This window comes from Mus musculus, chromosome 17 (genome assembly GCF_000001635.26).
Source record: "Mus musculus strain C57BL/6J chromosome 17, GRCm38.p6 C57BL/6J".
NCBI classification, from domain to species: Eukaryota; Metazoa; Chordata; class Mammalia; order Rodentia; family Muridae; genus Mus; species Mus musculus.
The window spans coordinates 84,701,065-84,717,280 of record NC_000083.6 but is presented as its reverse complement, the minus strand read 5'-3'; the positions used below and the strand labels follow the sequence as shown (position 1 = coordinate 84,717,280).

Here is a 16,216-nt window from a genome sequence, read left to right as displayed (position 1 = left end):
TCTGTTTAAAATCTTTAAAAACTGTATCAAGATGACAGAAATTTGAAAATTAATCAGCTAAATGATATGGTGTTAGTAATATGCGTTAGTTTATATGTAAAGTATACAGTACTGAAAATAGTTCATTTTTGTTGCTGGAAGAATAGTTTTACATTTTATAATTATAGTAAATGTATTGGAGAGAGAGAGAGAGACAGAGAGAGGAGAGAGAGAGGGAGAGAGAGGGATCCAGCCTAGGCTATAGCGAACAATGCGGGGCATGCGGTTATTTTAGTCACCTAATATGTCAGTACTCAAGAATCTGAACCGATTGTTTAAAAAAAATCTTGTACTTTGTTTCTTTTGTTGCTCATTTCCAACTTTGTCATCTGTCAGAATGCAAAAAAAAATTATCCTTCTATAACCATTGACAGGAGAACACAAAAGCTGTCTCCAGGTCGATATTTTGCAGCAATATTTTTAACATACGAACAGTAGTTTTTATAATTTCACCTTGGTGCTCAACCGTTTATTATCGTATCAGAAGCATGTCAGTAATTCCTTTCTAAATGTCTGCTTCTTTTAGCGCTGAGACCCACATCAAGGGCTTCACACTGAACGATGCTGCCAACAGCCTCCTCATCATAAGGCAAGTTAGGCGGGATTATTTGAAAGGTATGTCAGAATGCTTGACCTTTACGTCACGTTAATGCCTCTGCAGAGGTTTCTTGTAACGCCCTTCGAATACTTGGATAAAGGAGTCCATTTAGCAAATTACCTGCTTATCAAGAGCCTTTTGTGGTAGCTGAGAGACGTAAATTACTGTACATGCATTTATAATACGGCTTGAATATGAATGTGCTGTCATCTGACCACTTAGTCCAGTTTCCATCCCATTTAACACAAGATGGGCTTTCTTAAGATGAATCACAGCTCTTCAGACATGCAAAATTCGTGTTCCAGAGCGAGGGAAAGTACAGGCTTTCAAGTGCGTTAAAATTCACAGCACAAGTCATTTTGCTTTGGAAATTAACATACTTTGGAGGTCTGAAACAATTCCCAGCAGTTATTTCATGCATGTTGTGTTGGTTGTATATGAGATAGCAAATGAGTTAAATTGAGTGTTAAGTGTGTGAGATTGTGCACCAAATGATTGTAATATTGATTTTTTTAAAACCTAACCTGATACTTTTTAAATAGTTCATAACTCCAAGAACAGTGAAATGCAGCGATTGTTTAGAGTTGCATGTCGCAAGGGTAACGCTGAGGACACAAAGGTGACTGAGAAGGACTGGGACATGGGAGCTGACGGTTTCGTGGAGCCTGTTCGTGGGTTCACAGTGGGGTAGATTAGCTCTCAAGGGGGTCAGTGATGACTTTGAGGTTAGGGAAGCAGCTTTTCAATTAACTTTCAGGGCTGAATTTTAGTCAGTGTAGCAACAAACGCCCTTAGGAGGGAGACTCAGGTTAGAAGCTCTGCTCTTCCGCTCTTAACTGCCGGGCTGGTTTCTTCCCCAGGCTCTGATGATAATGCTTCTCTGTGCTTTGCAATTCATCATAGTTTGCATCTACAGAGAGGAAGCTGGCTGTGTGATTGTTCAGCCTTAACAGTACCTTAGCTTGCTGGTCCTCAGCTGTCTTCCTCCCCGATGGCGACCGTTTCTCTTTGCAGTTTCAGCTCTTCCTCAGGCGCGCTGCATACCAGCAGTCTTTCTGACAGTTTTGAATTGTAATTAGGAGATGCAGTAAGGCTTGTTTTTAAAATTTGAAGGTTTTATTTTTCAATAGAAATGATTTTGTGAGATTTATTTTTCGTGTAGATTTTAAGACTTTGAAACTTTGAACTGGACATGGCAGTGCACACTATAATCCTAGGACACGAGAGGCTGAGGCAGGAAGACTGTTCATATTTGAGCCAGCCTAGACTAGAACAGCAGTGAGGCTGTCCCAGAAACAAAGAGGGGATTACAGCCTGCTTTAAATTTTAAATAGCTAATGTTTCTATGGACACAAAGAACAGATTTATTTTAACTTTAAGAGTTCAGTTTGGAACTGACTATGTCCAAGGGCCCTTTCCTGACTCCCCTCCCTTCCCTCAGTGTCGTGGTGGAGTCTCTGCTGTCAGGTGTGGGCACACTTGGAGGAGTCACGAGCCCACTGACCCCTCCTTCCACTTCCACCAGCCCTTGCTGCCCAAGCCACACTGTGCTGACCTTTGTGAAGGCACAGGGCTCATCAACAAGGCAGGGATAGTCTGTACCCTATTCCTGTGTCCACATTTGCTCTGTAGCCAAAGAGAGTCCCTGATTTTCTTCGGTCTCAGATTTGCTGACTCTTCCGAGTTTATTTTAATCAAATTTCTCTGTGGCAGTAAACACCAATTAAATCTTAGAGTAATTTACAAACTGATACTTTGCAGACTGTCAATAGCTGCTATGCTGAGCAGTGTACTCAGTCTTACTAGAGAGTAATTGCAAGGACTCTTGGAATTTTGAGTGAGTTGGAGCCGGCTTGGAGACAAGGGGCATGGGTAGGGATCACTCCTTAGGTCACTCGTGGTGCAGATGGCACATTCTGTGCTGTGGTTTATACAAGGAGCTCTTGTATTCCCCTTGGATAGGCACACACTGGTCTGTTCTGCTTGCCTCTCCATTCTCCTTTCCTATAGGTGCAGCACCTGGAATGGGGAAGGGTCTTAGTCTGGCATTCAGCTCCGGGCCTTTAACCTAGGGGAAAGAAATTCTGAGCCACCAAGCCTCGGCTTCTAAGTGCAGGAAGGTTCTTTGAGCAGGGCTTCTGAGCCCACGCCTGTGAATGTTTAATCAGTCCGAGCCGTTTGTGTTTGTTTTGTTTTAAAACTTATCCACTAGCAGAAAGCTCTTCTCTGACAGTGGGCTTAAATACCAAGGATATTGAGCATAATTGCCTATATATATGCCCACCCTTTAACAAGATACTATCAAGCTGATTTTCTGTGCATCATATTTTAAAGTAGTATATAGGCATTTTTGTTTCTGGTATGTGCATACATATTTGTAACATCTACCACTTTTTAAACTGTTTCCCCATTTCAGTATTTGACAGTCAATGGTCTGGATCATGTGTAAATTTGAAATTATAATAGTTTATTCGGTAAAGAAGACTAAATCGATCACGTCTTTTACTTCATTGTTTTTAATAGACTGTTTAATTACTACCCTCTCCCTTCCCACGTGAAGACAAGCTGCTCTCCTTCTGGAAGCGCGCGCCCGCCCGCCCGCCCGGAGAGCCTTAGCTTTGTCTAGGGTACAGTGGTTTAATTGCTGCAAAGCTGGGAGTTTCTTCCCTGGGAAGGGGATTGTTATGCTAAGTGTGAGCAAGGTTCCTCACTTAACACACAGATCTCATCCCCTGCTGCCTGGCTGTAGAGTAGGAAGGCATCCATATTTCTCTGTGTGAGTGTTTGTGATTATGAGCATTTACACAAGCAACCCCTGACTGTAGCCCTAAGAGGCAGTGAGCTTTATTCTCTCCGAAAACTGAATGCGGCAAATGTCTGCCAGGAGCCTGCTTGCGTGGGAGATGTGTGAGTGTGCAGTTCCGTGACACTCACTCCACACGGCTGGGTTTGTGGGATTCGCTTCTGTTTGGACCATTTTCAAGAATGAAAATGAGATGTTAAAATTTTTTCATAATTATGTGGGCTTTGAGTTCGTAAAACTTGGGAAATTGTTAATGTGGATCGAAGTTATTTGTTTGCTTTTTGGTTTTTTGGTTTTGTTTTTTGGTTTTGGTTTATTCTTTTTTGAAAAAAAGTTTTTCCTTTCAGAGCTGGAGAGATGGCTCAGTGGTTGAGAGTACTGGCTGCTCTTCCAGAGGACCCGGGTTTAATTCTGAGCACCCGCATGGCAGCTCACAGCTATTTGTATCCCCAGTTCCAGGGGATCTGTCATACATAGACACATATGCAGACAGAACACTAATACACAATTTTTACAAAAAAGTTCTTCCTTTCTCCACCTTTCCTCATGACGCAGTCCATGAGCAGAACGGAACTCGGTGTCAGTCACGGCTGCCGCCTCCTCGCACAGCACAGTCAGATGCTTTTTTTTTTTTCTTTCCAAGACAGGGTTTCCCTGTGTAGCCCTGGCTGTCCGGGAATTCACTTTGTAGACCAGGCTGACCTCGAACTCAGAGATCCACCTGCCTCTGCCTCCCAAGTGCTGGGATTAAAGGTGTGGACCACCACGCCCGGCGAGATGCATCATTTTGAAAAAGACTTTTTACAAAGTGTCAATATTTTCTGTAATCTAAGGTAAATTATTTATATATTTTTTTAGTTTAGCCATTGATGCTCTTGTCTAAAAGGTGGTTTCAAGGTGTGTTAAAGTCAGTCCATGTCAGTCCTCCCTCTGCTTCTCATTGCAGGGGCTCTGGCAACTCTGAGAGCAGCCTTGGATTTGAAGCAGGTTCCGTCCCAGATCGCCGTGACCCGCCTCATCCAGGCGTTGGCCTTGAAGGGTGATGTGGAAAGCATAGAGGCCATTCAGAGAATGGTGGCTGGACTTGACACGATTGGACTCTCAAAAATGGTTTTTATCAATAACATCGCTTTGGCCCAGATGAAGAAGTGAGTATTCTCAAGCTTTGTCGATGACCACCTTTAAAATGTTCTTGTCCTTTGCGTCTTTTGGAAAACATGTCAGTCATAGGAAATGTTCGATCCTAATTATTATGTTCATTATTTACTATTAAAATTAATCATGTTAAAATGTATTTTATCTTTAGTCTTAGACTAAACATTTATAATTCATAAAATAGACTCCACAGCTGCTGACTCTTAGGTATGTATGCATGCTCCATACAAGCTGTATGTGCATGTGTTCATGTACACTTCCATGTGTGTATATAAAATGTGAACATGTGTGCCTCGTTATTAAAACACTTCTTTTATAAAAATTAAAGTCATTTCTTTTCCTAACCAGCAGTTCTTTAGCATCTTAACACACTGCTACAGTACTGATTCAGGACTTAGGAAGCCTGTTAAGAACACACACGTCTCCATGGTTGTGATGTGTAGCTTTGTGATAAGAACCTGGCCAGCAAACATAAGACCCTGAGTTCTCTTCCAAGCATCTCTCCCCGTCAGTACACATCCACAAGAAGAGAAGTGTTCAGACTCGATCCATCGCCCTTGGAGAGGGACAGGCAGGCAGCCAGATTTCTTTGATGTCCCTGATGCCTTACACATACTAAGGTGTTGTGAGAGTGAACAAGATGGTTTAGGCTCATAACCCCAGAGCTCAGAAGACTGCTGCAGGGGGATCATGAGTTTGATGACAGTCTGAGCTGTGTAATGAAACCTTCTCAGAAAAACAGTCTAAGAACAGTCTAGAATTGGTCTTGCTAGCACTTTTGAGGGAAATGTTCTTTAGTAGTTAAGCTTGGATGTATAGATACAGGATTAAAATGCTATTTTGCAAGAGGTACTTTTGTTTGTTTATTCCTGTTTCTTTTAGTAGAAAATGTTTTGGTTTTAACTTTAAACTGTTTCCTTGGGGCTAGAGCAACGGCTCATTTCTTTATGAGTCAATCAATGTCTTCCAGAAGACCCAGGTTCAGTTCCCAGCACCCACATGGCAGCTCCCAGCCATGTAGGCTCTGACACCTCCCCTGATGTCTGTACAAACATACAGGCAAGACAGCCATTATAGACTTAGACTATTTCCCTAAATAGAGTTTCAAACTTCATTTTTAATAAGAAAATGTGATTTTTAAAATTTGATCTATGTAAGAGCTAGATGAATATTTTAAATTTATGATATATTATTTTTTATGCTGTGGAAAATGTTTTTATTCACTTAATAACTCTTCTACCTAAGTCCATAAGACGCTTGTTTTTAATTAGAATTCTTTTTTTTTTAAGATTTATTTACTATTATACATAAGTACACTGTAGCTGTCTTCAGATGCACCAGAAGAGGGCGTCAGATCTCATTACAGGTGGTTGTGAGCCACCATGTGGTTGCTGGGATTTGAACTCAGGACCTTCAGAAGAGCAGTCAGTGCTCTTAACCGCTGAACCATCTCTCCAGCCCAGAATTCTTACTCTTAATATACTAATTTCAACATGAAGTTGATTTATGTCAGCACGTTATAACTGCACAGATCAGTCATAGATTGTCTCATCACAAGACAGTGAGAAGGATATTGTTTCCTACTTTGTTCAGGAAGGCCACAGAATTTCTTTTCTCCCCCCCCCCCCCCAAAAAAGTGCCCTTTTCTGAGGATTCTAGTATTGAGTATTTTCCAAATATATGGTGCCCGATGAAAAGAAGTCTCTGTTAGCCATGAAAGTACAACTTTTGGTGTATGATCTTTTTATTTTTTTTCATCTCCAAATGTCATATGTTGTCTTTGCTTCATATTCTAATGCCCTCTGTGATCTATAAAGCCAAAATTATAGCATTTTATATCTATATAACTAGGTTATGTTACATGATAGGCTTTGAAAATTATTAGTTATTAATCTGCTTATAAATATAGTCCCTTTTTTCTGAAGTATTTGCATGAGTATCCACATGAGTTAAAACGGACTGCAATTTTATACAAGTAAATACTTTATTGTGATTTTGTTTTCATTTACAGTAATAAACTTGATGCTGCCATAGAAAACATTGAGCACCTGCTTGCTTCCGAGAACCAAGCCATAGAACCTCAGTACTTTGGCTTGTCGTATCTATTCAGAAAAGTGATCGAAGAGCAGATGGAACCAGCGCTAGAGAAGTGTGAGTTGCCTTGCTGTTAAAAGAGCGTAGAAGCTCATCTTTGTCTTGGGTGAAATTGGCCCAGACTTCTTTGGCCCGTGAGCCATTCCCGTTTAGTGAACGCTTTTCCTTACCTGTGTTTCTTGCAGTAAGCATCATGTCTGAGAGAATGGCGAATCAGTTTGCACTTTACAAGCCCGTCACTGATCTATTCCTGCAGCTTGTGGATTCAGGCAAGGTGGATGAGGCCAGAGCTCTCTTAGAGGTAATGACTCCTCATCGGGACTCGGAGCTCATGAGAATTGAACTGGGAGAGGACTAGACCGGAGTGCACGGGATGGATGAAACTCCTGCTAGAACCCTGAAGTTCAGTGTCAATCCAGATTGCATGACGACCCTGTGGGCTGTCTATTGCCAGTTTTAAAGATGTCAGGTCGAACTGGAAATCCTAGTAATTAAGACAGGCGTCGAGTAGGAAACTGAGACAAGTGGTTCTGCAAAGATGGCTAATGCAAAGCATCAAATCCTTTGGTTTCCTAATTTCTTTAATGCTCTAAATACTGTGCATCACCATGGCAACACAGTTTGCAAACAAGAAGTAGGAAATGTTTGCTTTTCACGTACAGCTTCTCACTTGAATACTCAAACATTCTCAGTGCCTTATTCAAGGTTTATTAAGAGTTGAATTTGCTTTCTATTCACTAATGTGTCACAGACACATTAAATGACAAATGTGGCTCTCTCTGTGGCCCGCACTCAGTTAAATCAGCAATCTGGAGGAGAGGAGACGACTGCTTTCATGCCATTTTAACAGCTCTAAATAGAAAGCTGTGCCAAGCGCGCTGGAGCGGTGGGTGATCCGCCGCCGCTGGCAATGTACACAAACAGGCACCGCCGGGGGCCCCTTCCCAGCAGGTGGCAGTCAAACAGTCACGGTGATCCCGCCAGCGGCTGTGTTTGTGTAGACTCCCTGTGTCAAATTGAGGCCTGGGACCAATTTCTGATTGTAAATACTGTTATGTTCACTTCCGCTCCTACCAGCTGGGAGGAGTCAGTGAAGATGTGGACGGCACGCTCTAGCCACTGGCTTGAGCTCCAGGTTTGATCCAAGTGTGTCTAGCTTGACAGCACAAGCCACGCCACTTACAGAGGCGTGTCTGAACATTTTCCTCTGCTTTAACAGATTGCTTCTGTTTGGTTTGGTTTGTTTACTTCCTTTGTAGGAAATTGGACAGATAGTTTTCTGGGAATCTTCATTGTTCTCTCAGGCAGCCTTTTATGCTTTATCTCCCTGGGTTTGGTGCTAACAGGTTACCCTGGGCTGTAAGCAGATACCTAGTCACACTGGTGAAGGTGTTCTTTCACCTTGAACACACTCTTCTAATTGTTCTCTAGAGGAGGACCTTGCTGGCTCTACCAGCTCATTGTGAGCCACCATTTTCATGCCTTCCAGAGAAGTAGAATTGCCAGCAGCCATGCTCAGAGCTGTCTCCAGCAGCCGTACCACACCTTGGAGCTCTTGGTGGTGGCTGAGTGCAGACCTGACAGCAGCCGCATCTCTGCCTGCCACACAATGAAGAGCTGAGCTTCTCTAGTGAGGAGCGCTTGGCTCCCGGGTGTTTATGACGCCAATGTTGTGTGTGTCCCAGCCGTTTTTTTGTGCTGTTCATCTTAGCATTGACAGTGTTGTAAAGCTTTGAGCAAGCACTGTGCTGTCAGAAACGTGGAGGATGACATCTGCGATGATGTAAACTAAAATATTGTCTTGCCAGATTTCATTTGACTAAAGCATGTAGGACTGGATAGACACTTGATTTATCTGGTCTGTCATAGAAACTTTGTTAGTATAACTTTTGTCTCTTTCTCGAGCACTGGCTGTCTGTTGCAGTGAAAGCCTTTTATAACTGCAGAGATTGAAATCAGTCCTTTTGTATGCATAAGTGTAGGTAATTATACTTTAAAGAGAACTTGCTTTGTACATTTTAATTTTTATAAAGAAACGAGCAGTTATCTCCCTGACACCTTATTAAATGTATAATTAACCTTATGATCCCTAGCTCACTTGTGAATGCTTGGCAGAGTAATTGGCGAGGAGTGGTGGTCCTTCCTCCCTCTTTCTTTGCAGTCCTGAGCCTTGTTCTGTGCTTGTTGAAGCATTAGTTTAATTTTTCCCTTTTCTCTTTAAACAAACTTCATCCCTGATGCAGAGAGCCACACTCACCAGGGTTGACACAGCTCGCCCATCGCCCCCTTTCGTGCCTAAGTAAACCTGGCCAGATGCTGGGCTCCTGGTGGGCATGGTGCGTTGCTGTGTCACCGGGAACTTCCTTAATTGGGAGATTTGCCCTGGCTGGCTCACTTAACACCGCCACTGACACTGCTCTGCCTTTCAGAGATGCGGTGCCATTGCCGAGCAGAGCTCGCTTCTGTCGGTGTTCTGTCTGAGGACTTCTCAGAAACCGAAAAAGGTACGGAGCTTTGTTAGAGCCGTCCAGTCAGATGGTCCTGACCCATTGCGGCTCAGAACCTCACTGACAACTCCACAGAAAGGGAGACATGGCCTGTCTATATTTGGCTACTTTTTAAAAGTGTGTGTGTGTGTGTGTGTGTGTGTGTGTGTGTGTGTGTGTGTGTATGTGTAAGTATGTAAAAGACAACAGGCCCTATTTTATGTTTTGGATGCTATTGTATGGTTTGATGGTAGAACCTTCTTAGGGTGCACCAAATCCTGACATGACCCTCAGTCTTATGTCCTCAGGAGATGGGCAGGAAGGAGTTCAGGAGAGCCTCGGGCGGATCTGACTCTGTGCTGTGGGGTTAGGACCTTTAAGTGCTGAGCACAGTGCATTGGCAGTGCAGTGGGTACTGAGCTAGACTGGACTTGGGTAAGAACTACGTGAAGGTCACTGCAGACTTACTGAGTCTTCTCTGCAGGAAGTCCTCCAGGCAGTGAAGGACCCTCCTGGGAAACCCTAATGCACTTGTGTACCAGATAGGGGGCGCTGCAGAGCCTTTATCTTCATAGTTTATCCTGAATTCTTTTTTACATTAAAATACAACTTATTTCTGTAAAGTTTATCTTACAACTTTTTGATAAGTTAACAGTTGATAAAAGAAGTGTTCAGTCCTTTGATTTTGTTTTATATTTATTTTTGAAAGCACTCAGATATGTAAATGAGATGCCTTTAATTATTAAAAATGTTGATTTTTATCTGGCTATGATTTATCAAATTAATATCAAATGCTGAGATAAACAGAAGTCAAATGATCCATTAAGTCACGCGGTGGCTATGCTCTGACTGTAGTAGTTTGTGACACTGTGTGTGTCTGCTACCTCTGCAGACTGCTTTTGAGTATTACCTCTGTTTACCTTCTAGGCACCAGTTCTGAAGACTTTGTTAGAACTGATTCCTGAGTTACGTGATAACGATAAAGTATATTCTTGCAGCATGAAAAGCTATGGTAATAAATTTAATCGTGCTACGTTATTCAAGTGATGTAAATATTTCTAAGTATAGTCAACTGTGAGATCAGCTCAAAGGAATATTCCTCAATTTCAGATAATTACTCATTTACTTAGCTCTAGAATATGTTCTTAAACTATAGAAAAGCATGAAATTGTTCCTAGAGCTTTAACATTGAAAAACGTTCCTGAACACCTCCAGAGTGTGCCGGGCCGGGCAGACTCTGTGAGGAAGCCGCTCCTCCCTCCCAAGGCCCGCCCTGCAGGGCAGAAGTGCGGCCTCCTCCTGCCTCTGCGTTCCACTGAGGCCAAGGCTTATCTCCTGCCTCAGCTGAAGTGCACAGCCATCGATGTCCACAGTCAGACAGTCCATGCGAAGGAGGCAGTGGAAGGTTTGTCACAGAGCAGATGAAGTGCTGATGTGTCCATGTCCCACCCTCAGACCTGCTCGTTACACTCGGGTATAGTGGAGCAGCAGACTTAGAACTAGTAAATCGATTCTTCGTTCCCACATGGAGTCTTGCAATATTTACAAACAGCAGAAATCATAGATCTCCTTATGTGAGTAGCAAACAGTATCAAATGCCTTAAAAAGTGGACGATTAGGGCAGAGGTAGATAAAGATGCAGACCCAGGCCTGCAGAATGAGGGCCCTTGCAGCAGGGGTGGCCCTTTCACAGGGAAGCTGCCTGGCTGAGCTTTCGCAGGTCCCCACTCCTCCCCTTGAGAGAGCATCAGGGCTAAGCCCTGCTCCTCACAGCCTCATGCTCTACAGTTGAGAATGTGATCGTTCATTTACACGGTGCTTTCTCCGCTAGATACACCAGTGCCATGAATGGTGTTCTTCAGGCTCCCTGTGCCTGCCCGCCCTTTCCCTTACCCTCACAGTGAGCGCGGTGGAGGCAGGCTGCGGGTTCTGAGTGGCCCCCTACGGGAGCTTGCAGTTCCTTGTCTCAGATCCTGGAGCGCCTGGGCAGCAAAGGGTGCAAGGGAAAGAAGAGGGTCTCTTCACCTGCGAGTCATCTCTCTCCTCTGACTCCTTCTCCTTCAGCCTTAGACAAAGATGTGGCCTCGGCTAAAGCACTGTATGAGTATTTGACAGCCAAGAACTTGAAGCTAGATGACCTGTTTCTCAAGCGCTATGCAGCTTTGCTCAAGGATGTCGGCGAACCAGTCCCCTTCCCCGAGCCCCCTGTGAGTATTGTTAAGAGAGAGATGCCCCATGGGTTTATGTGTGCCTGAGTATACTCTATGACTAGGAGAGTGAAGAGAAAACAGGTTGAATAATTTCCAAGAAGTAGGTGTCTGAGGATCCGTGGGAGAGTGACCGTGGGCTGGGGTGGGGTGGCCTGGGGTGGACACAAGGTGTGTTACAGACCTTCAGCTGTGGCTTTATCAAACTTTCTCAGGCATTTTCTACATAAGGCCTGACTTAGCCCTGGTGCTCTAATGCAGAGCTTGAGGCTTTTGAACTTGGCATTTTGCAAACACAGAAGACTGCCCAGGCTGAAAGCTTGGGTACTCGGCTGCGGCCAAGCGGCAGGGACCCCGTGCTCACTGCTTTAAAGTCTGCATTCTGCTTGCTCGTAACTGTCATTTCTCTCTCTCTCTCCTTAACAGGAAAGCTTTGCATTTTATATAAAGCAACTAAAGGAAGCAAGGGAAAGCCCTTCATGAGAGAAGCAGCGCGGCTGTGTGTGTGTCTATGTGTGTGTGTGTCTGTGTGTGTGTCTGTGTGTGTGTCTGTGTGTGTGTGTCTATGTGTGTATATGCGCGCGCACATGCCTATGTCTAAATGTTATTTCTAAAATGTACTTGAGAGGAAAATAAACCAATGAAAATGTAAGTGTTTATGTATTTTTTTATATATAAAATACACCATTCACCACTGTATTGCCATAAGAATATAGATTTAGTCGCTGGGCCTTTTGCGGGGGTTGTTTATTTCCTTTTTTCTAAACATAAATTGATGACATTTTCTTTAAGGTCTCAGAGCGCCAAGGGTCCTTGCTGAAATGTAGTGGCTGGAGCGCCCCCTTTTTGGTTTCAGGGTTTTGTTTGTACAAGCTACTGTGATTCATAAGAGAATAGACTAAATGCTGGTTTGTAAATTTGAGAATAGACAGTAGTCCAGCATTATTCTAATGCTTGTTAGAGCCTACATGTAAGACTTTGAAGCAGATTTAAGATGGCGAAGTGACCAGCAGATGTTAGAAAGGCTTTTGTTGGGAATTACTCTTAAAGTAAGCAAGCAAAGTCCTTCATTCTAACAGTAGCCATCTTTCCAACCTCGTGAGCGTGCAGGTGTACGTTCATGGACCAAAGGCCAATATCATTTAAATGAGAATTTCTCTGAATAAAGTATATTTTAGTACTTGTGAACTGCCAATTTTAAAGATCCTATCAAATATTTATATGATGGCTTGAAGCCATCTCAAAGACCCGTAGTCTTGAATTTTTAGTAGAAGTGTGGAGATGTCCGGCTTGATGTGAAGAGCCAGTGAGTGAGTTAGCTGTTTGCTGTGCTAAACTGGGTCTCTGAGGAGCAAAGTTGCCAGGAATTGAGAAGTAGATCTAGGTGTGGTGGCACACACATTCAGTCCCAGCACCAGAGGCTGAGGCAGGAAGAAGATCTCTGAGTTCAAAGCCAACCTGATTTACATATTTAGTTCTAGAACTCTTGTCTCAGGCAGAAACAATTGAGTTCAGATGTGTTGACACTCCAAGGGGAGGAGCATCTTTTACACACTGCAGAGATGGTCACAGAATTCAGAAGCACTCGGCCATCAGTATTACCTGTCCAAGGCTCCCATGGCTGCATGCATCTCTCATTACCTTCTGAACAGATTGTGAACTCTGGCTCTTGGTCCCATAGTCCCACAGACCCGCAGCATCACATCAAATTGAATCAGGTATATTGAGTTCCATGGCTCCTAAGCACTGATTACCATACCAGGCACCCCTCTTGCCTGATTATCAGGATAAGAAAACCTAAGTCAGTTTGCGTAGGTTTGCAGCAATAAGTCAGATATAAGCTAGGGCTTCCTAAAAAGTCTTTTTCTTGAGCTGGAGAGATGGCTCAGTGGTTAAAAGAACTTGTTGCTCTTGCAAAGGACCTGGGTTCAGTTCCCACCCAGCACCCATATGACTGCTTACAACATTCTGTGTGTGTAACTCGACTTCCAGAGTGTCCAGTTATGGTCTCCTTGGACACCGCATGCACATGCGTGTTAAGCGCACATATATGCATTTAAATGCAGGCAAAAACGAAGGTAAAATAAAAATGTGTTTTTCAAAGTCTTTCCCACTGGGCATAGTTGTAGATGCCTTTAATCCCAGCATTTGAGAAACAGAGGCAGGTAGGTGTTGAATTCAAGGCCAACCATGACCATACAGACCCTGTCTCAAAAAAAAAAAAAAAAAAGAAAGAAAAAAGTAACCATGAGAATACAAAACTAAGGCAGTCCAATTAAAAGTCTAAAACAACAAAACACCCTTCACACTGATACAGTGTTACCAGTTTCTGGACATCTTACACTGAAAAACGTTTTTTTCTTCTATTTAATCCAATAGCCAGTGCTTGGTATAATCAAATTTATGAGTCGCAGCAAATTATAGACAAGCTTTATGTTGCAAATCACTTTCTGGTATAATCACGCCTGCAGTCCACAGTGCATGCATTCTGCACACCTCCCTCATGGCTTTCAGCACAATTTTCATTTAATATTTGCCTCTCTGAAAAAAATATTTGTAGAATTTCTAAGCAAAAGCAACATTTCTTCAAGTGTGGTGGAACTGATAACCACAGGAGGTCCAAAATCACGGTAATTTATCGCTTTGCTGTTGTACAATCATGCGTGGGAGTGTTTCCATTAGAAATGTATCCTGCTTTCAGGCCAGCAGACTTTACAAAGCCCACATTATACAGCCTGAGTACAAATAGAGAACGTGGCTGCATTAGCAGAGTGAAAGCAGCCAGTTCTCTTTTGCATACGGATTAGAAACAGCAGCCCCAGGTAAGACAGACTCCAGACTTCCTGCTCTTGCAAGCTGCTTTGCACAGTCGCTGGAGCTGAAATCCATCTGTAGCATCTTCACTGACCCTGCCCGGGCAGCCACTGGAGACCATTCTTGGCCTGTTTATTCTTTCCAAAGCCCCGGGGTTCTTCTAATGTTCTGCAGACCTACCTGGTGGGTTCACAGTGGGCCTCATGGGGTGAGCCCCATGGATTTCAGGCCGTGCTTCCTTGCAAGCTCTGTTTACGAAATGCCTGGTTTGTGCACACTGGACAGTTCCCCTCCATGTGCTATTCTTTGGTCCCCAAAATGTAGCTCAGTTGGGAGGGTGGATCTGAGGCCCAAGGAGTCCTCCAAAACAAAAAGCTTTGTCAGTGAGGCCAGCTGATCATGATGTGAAATCTGTAAGTTGATGACCTCAGATACTTGTCACTGTTGGCGACCTTTCAACTGTGTTCTGAAGTCAGACCTAGCACATTAGAGATTCTGTGCTGCAGTAATGAAGTTAACAGAAGAAAAGAAGAGAAAATAAGGCTTCCCTTTTCTAGCAAGGAACAGCAGAGCTGTTTTTCAGTTTGGAGAAACAACACTTCAACTCTACAAACAGACAAGGCTGTCATATACAATAAACAAGCAGGTCACCTAGCCAGTGGACAGCAGGCAAGTGCTGAGAAAGCCTAACCCACTTCCTGAACGCTTCTCTTTCATTCCGAGCTGGAAGCCCCACACACTGCTGTACCACTCTCTGTACCAGCCTGCCCTCCCTAACACGGACACTGAACGTTGCTCTGGACCATGGCTGGCAATATTTGTTTTAGGTTTGGGTGTTGGGGCTTGAGCCTCAGGCTTTTGATTTAATTACCTCTTCTGCCACCAAGCTCTTTACCCTAGCTGTTCACAGGAACCGTCCTAGATGACCAGTTTATCAAACACAAGTGACATCGGAGGTAAGATGGGAGCCGACATAAGGACATTTTCAGGCACGCACACTGAACTGTTGTCCAAATAACTTATATCTGCAGCAAAATACCCAAGGGCTTGCTTCCTTTGCAGCCGGCTCCTCCCGGTGCCTCATGGCTGGTGTGCCCTAAGGAAGCTGCTCCCCTGTGCCAGGCCACGATTTTCTGCTAAGTAATTTGAGTGTTGGAAGGACCCTTGGATTTGACATACTTTCAGTATGTTCTCTGTATGTAGTTTAATCTACATTAAAAAAAAAAAAAAAAAAGCAGGATATCTACCCCTGTAGACAGGTCAACCCAGGGAAAGATTATTTTAAGTATCTTTAAGAGCAAGAGCGGTTTTAAAAAATTACAAAAACATAGATGATTATTTTCAGTTTAATTGTTAGTTCCCCATCAATAGTGTAACTTGAATTTGGAAAGTTTACAGTGTACATTTTATAACTTCCTCTTTGGATTAAGAGTCTGCAAGCTGCAGCCTCAGGCCAAGTCTAGGAGCTATGTGCTTCTATAAGCTGTTTTACTGAAACACACCCACATCTTCCACATTCTACTGTGGTTGCAACAGTTCACATCAGCACAGCCTACTGGCAGGCTATATGGCTATCAAAGCCTAAAATATCCTTAGCAGAAAAAATTTACAACCCACAAGAAAAATCTGCCCCTTTGCAATGAAGATAAGGGGCACTGGATAGTACTGGATGTTCCTAGCACCCCGGCCTTTCTCTTCCCGGGCCTTGTGTGCCCTGGAGAACATTGGAGTTAGAGCCTAGGATGCATCAACACCAGCTATGATGCACTCAGACAGGATGGAGGACTCCTGCTCTGTGGGCAAGCCTGAGTTTCAGCATCTTTGGTGCTCTGAGTTCTGGGTACCACAGCATACTGAGTGACAAGCTTACAAAGTCAGATGACTGCTTTCTGCTTCTTCTACACTTCTCCATCCAGGCCTAAAGACAGTGGGTTACCAAAACAGAGCTGGGACCTGGGGAGGGGCTGCAGAACAGACTGGAGGCTCTGCAGATAGAGTCATGCATGGGGAATGAACCAAA

The 16,216-nt window shown here is 43.6% G+C and overlaps 1 protein-coding gene across 2 annotated transcripts in view; it reads left to right on the top strand.

The window, feature by feature from the left end:
- The window catches only part of Lrpprc (leucine-rich PPR-motif containing), an 85,540-nt gene extending 73,506 nt beyond the window's left edge, over positions 1–12,034 (top strand). Inside the window, exons 31-38 of one of the 2 annotated variants that reach the window (NM_028233.2) lie at positions 566–654; positions 4,387–4,588; positions 6,607–6,746; positions 6,875–6,990; positions 9,119–9,193; positions 10,103–10,187; positions 11,240–11,382; positions 11,809–12,034. In NM_028233.2, the coding sequence (NP_082509.2) occupies positions 566–654; positions 4,387–4,588; positions 6,607–6,746; positions 6,875–6,990; positions 9,119–9,193; positions 10,103–10,187; positions 11,240–11,382; positions 11,809–11,865 (907 nt within the window). In that variant the 3' untranslated portion in view covers positions 11,866–12,034. The remainder of the gene's footprint in view (positions 1–565; positions 655–4,386; positions 4,589–6,606; positions 6,747–6,874; positions 6,991–9,118; positions 9,194–10,102; positions 10,188–11,239; positions 11,383–11,808) is intronic. The other variant, XM_011246643.3, reaches the window with a different exon arrangement.
- The last annotated feature ends 4,182 nt before the right edge of the window (positions 12,035–16,216 follow it).